Source organism: Palaemon carinicauda, unplaced genomic scaffold (assembly GCF_036898095.1).
Source record: "Palaemon carinicauda isolate YSFRI2023 unplaced genomic scaffold, ASM3689809v2 scaffold118, whole genome shotgun sequence".
NCBI classification, from domain to species: domain Eukaryota; kingdom Metazoa; phylum Arthropoda; class Malacostraca; order Decapoda; family Palaemonidae; genus Palaemon; species Palaemon carinicauda.
The window spans coordinates 203,770-216,596 of NW_027168682.1; the positions used below are offsets into that span (position 1 = coordinate 203,770).

The 12,827-nt window shown below is 34.7% G+C and overlaps 1 protein-coding gene across 1 annotated transcript; it reads left to right on the forward strand.

The window, feature by feature from the left end:
• Positions 1-9,154: 9,154 nt before the first annotated feature.
• LOC137635367 (mucin-2-like) lies at positions 9,155-11,485 on the forward strand. Its single transcript, XM_068367834.1, has 2 exons — positions 9,155-10,525; positions 10,901-11,485. The coding sequence occupies exons 1-2, from the start codon at positions 9,155-9,157 to the stop codon at positions 11,483-11,485; spliced, it is 1,956 nt and encodes a 651-aa protein (XP_068223935.1).
• The last annotated feature ends 1,342 nt before the right edge of the window (positions 11,486-12,827 follow it).

Genomic DNA, 12,827 nt, shown 5'->3' on the forward strand with positions numbered 1-12,827 from the left:
ACGCTCGAGCCGATAGAGTCAAAATGGTCCAAAACGCAGACCCATTCTCTTCCAGATTGGAAAGAGTCCTGGAACTGCAGATCGACCTCTTCGTGACGAGCGTCATCAAGAAACTACCTCGATATATAGCCCCATACGAGGACCCTCTAGAGGAGATAACGGACGCCATGTCCCTAGTTTGGAACGGATGGACCCGGAAATTCCTGTTCCTTCCATTCAATCTCCTGCTGAAGGTCCTCAACAAGCTGAGATCCTTCCAAGGAACGGCAGCTCTAGTGGCTCCCAAATAGCCCAAGTGCAACTGGTTCCCTCTAATGAGGGAACTAAAGCTGAGGCTGGCCCTTGTACTGAACCCAGCACTATCTTAAAGGGTTCAGAAGTTAATTGTCTTTGATTCATCACAGAGAGCCCAAAACCTTCATTTCATGAATTTCTCGCCCTAGTGGTTAAGAAAAGATCTCAGAAGGCAATATAGACTTCCTAGAAGAATACAAGTCTAAGCCAACTAAAAGAGAATATGAATCGTCTTAGAAAAAGTGGGTTACTTTTGTTAAAGCAAAAGGACCGAAAGAATTTTCAATAGACTTCTGTCTGTCCTTTATCCACCTTCATAATCAAGGTCTGGCAGCTAACAAGATAACTACGCGTAAGTCAGCCTTGACTAGACGTCTTCTATATGCCTTTCAAGTGGATCTGACGAATGATATCTTTAACAAGATCCTGAAGGGTTGCGCTAGGCTTAGGCCTACAGCTCCTCCGAAGACCATCTCATGGTCTTTGGACAAGGTCCTACATTATGCTTCATCTGTGAACAATGAAGATTGTTCTCTCAAGGATCTAACCCAGAAGGTTATTTTCCTGTTCGCTATAGCCTCAGGTGCTAGAGTTAGTGAAATAGTAGCCCTATCAAGAAATGAGGGCCACATTCAGTTCACAGAAGTGGGAGAACTGAATCTTTCCTGATCCAGCCTTTCTCGCTAAGAACGAGCTACCCACTAAAAGATGGGGTCCCTGGAGAATCTTCCCTCTAAAGGAAGATGTCTCTCTATGTCCAGTAGAGTGTATAAATGTCTAACTTCATAGAACTTCACACTTCAGGGGAGGACAGCTCTTCAAAGGAGAAACCTGAGGAACAAACTTATCCCCAAAACAACTGAGGTCAAAGCTCACCTACTTCATTCGAAGAGCGGATCCTGTCAGTACACCCGCAGGTCATGATCCGAGGAAAATTGCTCATCACTGAACTTTTTTCAATATATGGACTTTGAATGTCTTCGCTCATATACTGGATGGAAATCATCCAGAGTGTTCTACAAACACTACGCCAAGAAAGTCCATGTGGTGGCGGCAGGTAGCGTATCAAAACCTGTTGTCTAGTGTTGCGATGAACAGTTAATTGATTGGGTCTATCAATTAGGGTGGAAAGGTGTTGAACTCCCGGTGCAATACCTTTTAAGTGAGTGTCACCATGGTGACACTAAGACTTCGAAATCTCAGGTATGGAATAATACAGATAACACTTGTGCCGTGTGTACATAGTACATAGCGTTGATAGTACACAACATTTACAGAATTTATATTGGGAAAATTTATCAAAACTTTTCAGCTTTAGAGTGTCACTCATCATTTCTCCCTTTCAGGGATGAAAAATATTTTCTGTATACGTTGCACGTATAATTCCTTTAACACGTTACATTCGTTTCACTCATTTTCCATTCAGTCATTTATTCGAAATAAGTGTCTATTAGAATGTAATTGCGTCCTATTTCGCCCTGCAATTTGCACTTTATATATGCCAGAGTTCTCGTATTTACTTATTTAAGTAAACCGCATATCATTGTATGCTTACAAACAATGGATATAGTTGACACTTATATTTCCGACAATATATGCAAACCGTGAGACCGTCTGTATATCGGGTGGATACTTATGATTGTTCATTCAATAAATACTAACCTTGAGAACCCCTTTACTACTGTCTAGTGTGACTTTTCCCTGCAGAGGGCAGGAAGCACTAACATTGTCTCTGATAAGTGGTAATGATGGATAACAATAACGTCATTTGTCTCAATGGTCCAGATGACCATAGAAAAATTGTCCCAAGGTTAAGGCACATATGAAAATCCACAGATACAGTACTTTCTAGTAATTCTCTGGTAAACTTCCATTAGGACGACATGGCTTGAGCCCCAAAAACGGATTTGAGCGACGCGAAAAATCTATTTTTGGGTGAGATAGCCATGTCGTCCTGATGGACCCGCCCTCCTTTTCTATAGAAAAGGCCTTGGCAGGATACCTCCCGAAACTACTATATCTGTAGCACCATGCTCAAGCTACATGGAAAAACTGTCATCTTGAATATGGCACCATCTTGATACTCAATAGTAGTATGGGAAATAGGGTAACCTTGATAACAGCTCCCATTACAAACTTCCCACTCTTCCCCTTTGAGGCGAAAACACTATTCTGAGTGAAGATAGCTATGTGTCTTATCAAGATATACGTTTCCTGATTTATGCGATATCCTTAAGAGAAATTTTAAGGATATTCGCGCCAGAAGTTAGAATTCTGGATACCTAAAGGTAAATTCTCTGGGAATATCACTGTAGTTCATATATCCCTTGGAAGCTACTATTAGGAACCCTCCATCAGGATGACATGGCTATCTCACCCAAAAATACATATTTCGCTTCGCTCAAAATCCATATCATATAAAACAATTTATCTTTTAGATACTTCATTGGATTTTAAGACTTTGTCTTAAATGTAGAGTTAAAATAATGCTAACGGTCATTCTAATATATTCTTCATTATTTTCCTTCTTTTTTCAGTTTTTCATATCACTGTATTCTATTATGTAAACGATTATATTACAATGTATTAGTTCTTCAATTATTTCTACCAAAGAGCATAATTAGAAAAAAAAACATAATGATATTATTATCCATTATAATAATATTCCAACTTTTTAAATTTTCTACTTATTACCAGAAATTATGTGTATGTATGTATGTATGTACAGTATGTGTAAAATAACAAGAAAAGACTTCAGAAAAAATACGTAACAGGATGGACGAATTACGTTCGTAAAAGGAAATACATAGACTATCAAAAAAGTGTTGAAATCCTCTCTCTCTCTCTCTCTCTCTCTCTCTCTCTCTCTCTCTCTCTCTCTCTCTCTCTCTCTCTCTCTCTCTCTCTCTCTCTCTCTCTATTGTTAAATCAAATACAGTTACAATATAGAAAAAGACTCTCTCTCTCTCTCTCTCTCTCTCTCTCTCTCTCTCTCTCTCTCTCTCTCTCTCTCTCTCTCTCTCTCCATTGCAAAATGAAATACATTATCCATCAGAAACGTGTTCGAATCAAGGTGTGTGAAAAGTTAAATCTGGAGAAGTCTCTCGTCTTCCCTCGTTCCCAACACGTCCAAGACACGTTTGAAAGGACCAACTCCATCCACCTGATTTAAAAGACTCCCCAGACACTAATTAGTAATTAAATAACTCTAATTAAAGCCCGTAAATCTAATGGAAAAGGATTGTTGTTGTTATTGTTGTTGTCGGTGTTGTTGATATAATCATCGAGGAAAAATGCTTACATAAAACTAACCTTCTGTTTTTTAAATATTATAAAAGCCTTTTCTAACTGTGTATCATTTATATCATATATTCTTCACTTTCAAAGAAAAATAATGAATTTTGTAATGACACTCAAATTTCAGGATTCAATTCAAATTTAAAAACCATATTTAAATTTTGAACAGGAATTCAAATCTTCTTTTCAGTAAAGGATTTAAGATACAATTTTCTTATTGCTCTGCATAGCTTTTTTCATTCTTTTCAATCGACTGATTTTGTAAAGGATTTAAAAAATCATATATTCTTCATTTAGTTTGTGTTTCGACCTATACGAGAGGATTATATACTAAAATTCTTTTAGAATAATATTTGTTTGAAGAAGAACTCTAAATTATTATTATTATTATTATTATTATTATTATTATTATTATTGTTGTTGTTGTTACTGGTGTTATTATTATTATTATGATTATTATTATTATTATTATTATTACTACTATTATTATTATTTTCAATAATATTATTATTATTATCAATAATATTATTCTTAAAATTATCATTATTATCATTATTTTTTTTTAATTTTAATATTTTTATCGTTATTATTATTATTATTATTATTATTATTATTATTATTATTATTATTATGATTATTATTATCAAAATTATTATTATTATTATTATTATAATTATTATTATTATTTTTAATTTAATATCATCATTATTATTATTATTATTATTATTATTATTATTATTATTATTGAGGCAAAATCGACTAGGTATACGTGCTATTATTATTAGTAGTAGTAGTAGTAGTAGTAGTAGTAGTATATTTATTATTATTATCATTATTATTTCATTATTTTTATTTTCCTTATTATTATTATTAATAATAATATTATTATCAATATTACTATTATTTATATTGACGTAGCTGTTTTTGTTGTGGTTTTCAGGTACACCATGAAATTACCTCCATTCCAAAAATAATCACTTGACCTAAATGAAACGACATATGTTTATAAATACAGAAAAAGTTTTCTTTTGTCTGACATTTCCAATAAGATTTATTATACTGTATATTTGCTATATGAAGTTTTCTCACTCATATACATCGCACAGAAACACCTGTATTTCTCTTGATTTCGACTCACTTTTGAACAGTAGTCAGTTTTGAAGCCTTTATCAGTTCCAACATTCAGCTCTCCTGGTTCGCACCTGACAACCTCTTGTTCTGAAGATATTAATAAGAGTTTGTGTAACATGAAGATATTACCAGAAGGCTGCCATGAAGTACAAGGGGCATCTGCTTCTGAGCTTCGAAGGAGATGTGAGCTGAGAATTACTGTTGCTTCTAAGCTGAGAGGAAATACACTCTTCTGGGTGAGTTGCAATATTTATTTCTAATTCAAATCTGGGAGTCCCTTTCGCTATGGTTGAAGATATGAGCAAACAATATCCAAAACATGACCGAAACAATTTAAATGTTTGTTCAAGATAGAGCCTCCAGAAATCTTTAGATTTGACAAATCATGCAGATGTTTTTCGTGTAATTGAAGATTAAATAAGATCGATGCATGTTTCTGAAAACTGTTTTTGATATCAAATCAAAATATTCGTTCTCTTTCTATCTTTCGTCCGTTTACAGCTCGTGCTCTGAGCTTCAAAGCAGATGGAAGCTGAAAATTACTGTTGCTTCTGGGCTGCGAGTAAAAGGACGGTTCTAGGTGAGTTGCAGTAACAATTTTCAATTCGAATCTGAGAGTCCCTTTTGCTCTGGTTGAAGATATTATCAAACATTATTTAAAACGACAAATGAAAATAAAATCTCAAAATTCGTGCAAGATAGAGCCTCCAGAAATTTCAACACTTTACACATTATGTATATATTTTGTGTAATTAAAGATCAGATATACTAAATACAGTACATGTTTCTTAAAAGTACCTCACACCTAGAATTTCAGTGTATATGTAAATAATTGAAGAAGAATTTTTAGAAAAAAACCAATAGAATAAACATAGATACCAGTTATATGATTCAGCAACATAGGAACTGTGATCGATACAAAGAGAGTAGCATCATCTGCATAAGCAACAAAATAGTTTTTAAGAATGACCTAGACTGTATATCATGTGCTTTTAATAGGAACAAAAAAGAGACATTAAAACTACCAAGAGGTACAGTAAACGGATGATATGGAGAGAAGCGGTTTTGTGGAAAAGAGTGTCTTTGATAGAAGGCTTTGGAGAGGGCGCGTCAGGCAACCGACCCCTTAATGTAGTAAAAGAACACGTCAAAACCTATCCGTTTCTCATTAGGGGTTGACATGAATTACTGTTATGAAAAGGGTTACGAGAGAGAGAGAGAGAGAGAGAGAGAGAGAGAGAGAGAGAGAGAGAGAGAGAGAGAGAGAGAGAGAGAGATTAATATTACGATTATTATTATCATCATCATCATCATCATTATTATTATTATTATTATTATTATTATTATGATTATTACTATTATTATTATTATTATTATTATTATTATTATTATTTTTATTATTATTATTATTGTTGTTATTTTTTATTATTATTATTATTATTATCATTATTATTATTATTATTATTATATTTTGTTTATTTTTTTACATTTTCTTACATTTCTTTTGTTCCTCGTTCAGTTTTCACTTAATATTTTCTATTGTTTTATATAATACGAATTAATTCTTTTGATTATATATATATATATATATATATATATATATATATAAATTATATATATATATATATATATATATATATATACACATATATATGTATATATATCTACATATATATATATAGATATAAATAAATAGGTAGATAGATATATGTTTGTGTATATATATATATATATATATATATATATATATATATATATATATATATATATATCTCTACCTATTTATCTATCTATCTATCTATCTATCTATCTATCTATATATATATATATATATATATATATATATATATATACATAAATTCTTTTCTTTTCAGTTTTCTAGATAATAATCGGTGGATTATTACTTGTAATTGTTTGACATACCCATTGTGCTAGTTTTCCTGCTCAGTCAATAATGTTTAATTAAAGAAGTATGATTTTTCAGTACCACTATAAAGTAAGTTTCAAGAGATTTCACTTATCACATTGAAACTCTATTTACTTTAAGTCATTATCTGAGTAATAATTTCACAGATTAAATTTAGAATATCATCAGGGTTCAGGGTTTATTTTTTCTTAGAACACAAAATTAATCAACCGATTAAATCTCATTTAATTGTAACTCTTTCAAAACTTCGTTGGCACAAGTAGTACGTCACTAATCACAGCAGGAACAAGCCTTCTGGCAACTTGTGCCATCTTTGATTTCCGGAAGCTTTCAACCTCCTTGTCTTATGGCACACTGTGGCAACATTAACTTCTGGAGCCTAACAGTCTCTTCGACATCTGGCAATTTATCCAATCTTTAGCTTCTGGCAACATGCAGCCTTTTCAATTTATGGCAATTTGTAGCATATTTCACTTTTGATGACTGAGTGCCTCTTCAACATCTGGCAATTTGTACCCTGTTTAGATTTTGGCGAATTACAGCCTCCCAGATATATGGCAATTTTAGGCCTCTAAAACTTCTGGCAACTTATGTCCTCTTCCATTTATGGCAATTTGTGGCATCATTAGCGTCCAGTAACTGGTGGCCTTATTTCCTATAAACTGGTTACCTGTATAAAGAACTTCAACGAGGAAGCTATAAATCATAGGAAACAAGCCTTTATGAAACCATCTAGAATCCGAAGACCCAGTTAACTCCAGTTATCAGTGACCCTCAGAAGAAGAGAACAAGCAGACCTTCATGTTACTCTTGTCCTTTGAGAAACATCCTTGGAGGTCACAGCTAAGTATCACCGCATGCTAACTTTCATTCACATTGCTTTTGCATTCTTTCATTGCTTATCTTGCTAAAGGTGATGGGATAGCACCATAACTTCCTGCACAAGATACCTCTATTCCCCTATTCCTTCCCCCTGCGCAAGTTATTCCATATTATTAATACAATTATTATTGTTTGAGAACAATGGTTTGATTTCGGAGTGTCCTTCTCTTAGAAGAGCTGTTTACCATAGCTGAAGAGTCTCGTCTACCCTTACCAAGAGGAAAGTAGCCACTGGAAAATTACAGTGCAGTAACCCATTGGATTAAGAAGAATTGTTTAGTAATCTAAGTGTTGATAGGCGTAGGAGGACTGAGGAGAATATGTAGAGAATAAGCCAGACTATTCGGTGTGTGTGTGTAGGCAAAAGGAAAATGAACCGTAACCTGAGAAGGATTCAATGTAATACTGTCTAGCCAGTCAATAGATGCCATAACTCTTTAGTGGTAGTATCTCAATGAATTACATCTATTTCTATAGTAGAAACGGGAAATCCCATTTAATCTTCGATCTGTAAATATGTTGTAATTCGTCTAAGTTGCTCATCAGTTATATATTCATACTCGTAAAATGTGAGGATTTTGGAAATTATATGATTTTTAAATCCACATAGATTTAATATTTCCAAGAAAAATTCAATATTTCTTAAAAAAAAATCGTTTATTATATATAATGAGTCATCAGAATCAGAGAAACATCTTTGTCTGAATGCCTATGGCAACATTGCGGTACATTTAATTTTTCATACTTGTCTATCATCTTTCATAACCCTAGCTATAGAATAATTCGTTCTGCTAACATAAATCTTATAACTAGTGATAGCAGTAGTAGCAATAAAATAAAATTTCAGATATCAATAATGCATTCTTTATTTTGTGCTCTGAGTATTTATATTACTCAAATGTAAAGTGTCTGCACTTCTGTCATAAGCGTAAGCGTCTTTTTGCTCGCGTATGATGGAAATTTCTTCAATATATTGTCATCGCTTTAAATTTTAATGATTCGTATTTATCAAACTTTTTCAGAATTTAATCACTTCTAGATACAGAAGAGGACCCACAAATAAAATTACACATCCTTTTCAAAAACCCTTTCATGTAGAAGGTTTTTTTTCAGTTGCGCTATATTGGGATAATTGTACGAAGTGAACAGTAAACAAATCTACTAATTTTAGCCACAAGAATGTCTCTGGATTTAAACTAACTGTGATAGTTTATGACTGCAATTTTGTAATATCTATATGAAAACTTTTCTTTCTACTATTTTTAATTACCGGAAAACCAGATATTTAAATCATTTTGGAAGTTATTGATTAGGCGGACAAATTTGATCATTATTTAAAGACTATGTCACATGAAAATTGAATACGTTTCAGTAAATGTTTCTGTAAAAGTGGTCCCGTTAATAGTCTGTCTCCTAAAGCACACCAGAGGCGTATTCAAAGTTCCTTTACTTCTTAGCTTAAGTGACTAACCGGCATTGTTTTCCTCCTTTTTCTTCTTTCCATTTAGAGGTTCTTCGCCATTGTCCAGCTCGAGTTTCTCCTTTTATTTCAGAACTAATCTTTTGAATTTTAAAATATTGTAAGATTCAGGTACCTTGCACCATGGTGGAGTGACTATTATGATGGGCCTGACTGCTGATTATCCAGAGCAAACTTCAGCTGCTCTGATTCCACCAACGCTTTCTACGTCTAGCAATCCTCCAGCAACAGCAGGATCTGGATACTCCACAGGCCCTTCAACATCTGGCAAACCTCCAACAACAGTTGGACCCGGAAACACTCCAGCATCACCAACGTCTGGCAGTCTTCCAACAACAGTAGGACCCAAAAACACTCCAGCATCACCAACATCTGGCAATCCTCCAACAACAGTAGGACCTGGAAACACTCCAGCATCACCAACGTCTGGCAATCCTCCCACAACAGTAGGACCCGGAAACACTCCAGTATCACCAACGTCTGGCAATCCTCCAACAACAATAGGACCTGGAAACACTCCAGCATCACCAACGTCTGGTAATCCTCCAACAACAGTAGGACCTGGAAACTCTCCAGCATCACCAACGTCTGGCAATCCTCCAACAACAGCAAAACCTGAAGACACCTCACCATCACCAACGTCTGGCAATCCTCCAATACCTCCTCAATCATCAGGGCAACCGAATACAATACCTGCGGCACAGACCTCACCTTTACCTACAACAATCCAATCTCCAACAACAGCTGAAGTCACGACTACTATTCCACCAACAGTAAATCCTATAACCACGGGTCAACCTCCAACAATAACTGCAAATCCCACAACCACACTAGAACCTACAACAACAACTGCAAATCCCACAACCATACCAGAACCTTCAACAACAATTGCAAATCCCACATCCACACTTAAACCTACAACAACAACTACAAATCCCACAACCACACTTGAACCTACAACAACAACTGCAAATCCCACAACCACACCAGAACCTACAACAATAACTGTAAACCCCACAACCACACTTGAACCTACAACAACAACTGAAAATCAAACAACCACACTTGTACCTTTAACAACAACTACAAATCCCACAACCACGCTTGAACCTACAACAATAACTGCAAATCTCACAACCACACTTGAACCTGCAACAACAACACCTAATCCCACAACCATACTTCAACCTACAACAACAACTGCAAATACCATAACAACATTTGCACCTTCAACAACAACTGCAAATCCCACAACCACACCAGAACCTACAACAACCACTGCAAATCCCACAACCACACCACAATCTATAACAACAACTGCAAATCCCACAACCACACCAGAACCTACACCAACAGCTGCAAATCTCACAACCACACCAGAACCTACAGCAAAAACTGCAAATCCCACAACCACACCAGAACCTACAACAACAAATGCAAATCCCACAACAACACCAGAACCTACAACGACAACTGCAAATCCCACAACCACACTTGAACCTACAACAACAACTGCAAATCCCATAACCACACCAGAACCTACAACAACAACTGCAAATCCCACAACCCCACCAGAACCTACAACAACAACTGCAAATCCCACAACAACACCAGAACCTACAACAACAACTGCAAACCCCACAACCACTCCAGAATCTACAACAACAACTGCAAATCCCACAACCTCACCAGAACCTACAACAACAACTGCAAATCCCACAACCACACCAGAACCTACAACAACAATTGCAAATCCCACAACCACACCAGAATATACAACAACAACTGCAAATCCCACAACCACACAAGAACCTACAACAACAACTGCAAATCCCACAACCCCACCAGAACCTACAACAACAACTGCAAATCCTACAACCACACCAGAGTCTACAACAACAACTGCAAATCCCACAACCACAGCAGAACCTACAACAACAACTGCCAATCCTACAACCACACCAGAGTTTACAACAACAACTGTAAATCCCACAACCACGCCAGAACCTACAACAACAACTGCAAATCCTACAACCACACCAGAGTCTACAACAACAACTACAAATCCCACAACCACACTAAAGTCTACAACAACTACTGCAAATCCCACAACCACACCAGAATCTTCATCAACAACTGCAAATCCTACAACCACACCAGAGTCTACAACAACAACTACAAATCCCACAACCACACTAAAGTCTACAACAACTACTGCAAATCCCACAACCACACCAGAATCTTCATCAACAACTGCAAATCCTACAACCACACCAGAGTCTACAACAACAACTACAAATCCCACAACCACACTAAAGTCTACAACAACTACTGCAAATCCCACAACCACACCAGAATCTTCATCAACAACTGCAAATCCTACAACCACACCAGAGTCTACAACAACAACTATAAATCCCACAACCACACCAAAGTCTACAACACCATCTGCAGAACCCTTAGCAACCGTTTGAATTATTTAGGCATTCTACTCCAACAGTAGCGGCAGAAACAAATAACCGAAAAAGGAATAAATAATTTTTTGAGCAATTAAAAATATCTCACTTTTGTGTGTCTTAGAATAATCATTACTATTATGTGTATTGGAATAATCATTACTATTGTGTTTATTGGAATAATCATTACTATTGTGTATTGGAATAATCATTACTATTGTGTGTATTGGAATAATCATTACTATTGTGTTTATTGGAATAATCATTACTATTGTGTGTATTGGAATAATCATTACTATTATGTGTATTGGAATAATCCTTACTATTGTGTGTATTTGAATAATCATTACTATTGTGTGTATTGGAATAATCATTAGCTGTTCTGGAACACTGAGTGTTATTAAATCAAATTCCTAAATTGTGGGTTTATTAATTAACCTTGATAGATTAAATATGCTTATATTTTTATCATCCTAATAAACGTTTTATTATTGTTCATATAAATTTAGGTATTTAGTTTTTATAAGTGATATTTCTACAACTGAGATTACTACTACTGTTACTACTACTACTACTACTACTACTACTACTACTAATAATAATAATAATAATAATAATAATAATAATTATAATAATAATAATAATAATAATAATAATAATAATAATTCGCTGACCGTGAGCTTCATACTATCATGGGAAAATCAGCAAAATCTCCAAGAAAAATTTACAATACAAATATTATGTTATCTTATTCCTGAAAACTATTCTGTTGCGTGTGCAGATGATGCTACTCTCTTTGTATCGATCGTAGTTCCTATTTTGATGAATCACATGACTGATATCTCGCTTCAAATGAGTTTATGGTGCAATTTAACTTAATCAATTATCACTCATAATATTTCTTTTATTATTTGCATATATTTTGAAATTCCAGGTGTCCTGCAGTTTGAAGAAATACTTATTTAGTGTAACTAATCTTCAATTACACAGAATATATACATATTGTGTAAAGTCTCAAGATTTCTGGAGGCTCTATCTTGGAATTTTTTTTTTTTTTCGTCCTGTTATTCGGAATAAAAGGTGATACAACAGCTCACCCGGAAAAATCCTTTTCCTCTGAAGCTGAGAAGCAACAGTAATTCTCAGCTCCCACCTCCTTCGAAGCTCAAAAGCAGATGTCCCTTGTACCTCATAGCAGCCTACTGGTGATATCTTCATTATACGCAAACTTTTAATTGAATAATGATATCTTCAGAGCAAAAGCTTATTACATTAGAGCCAGAAGAGCTTACTATTTTATGTCTCCCTTATTTGATAGGAAAAAAAAACATTGTTATGGAATAAAATAGTTTCGCAAGGT

Excerpts from the sequence above, each read along its gene's own strand:
- LOC137635367 (XM_068367834.1), top strand. The coding sequence starts at position 9,155 with ATGGGCCTGACTGCTGATTATCCAGAGCAAACTTCAGCTGCTCTGATT. Across the intron at positions 10,526-10,900 it reads TTGAACCTACAACAACAACT|TCTACAACAACAACTGCAAA; the intron begins GCAAATCCCATA and ends ACCACACCAGAG.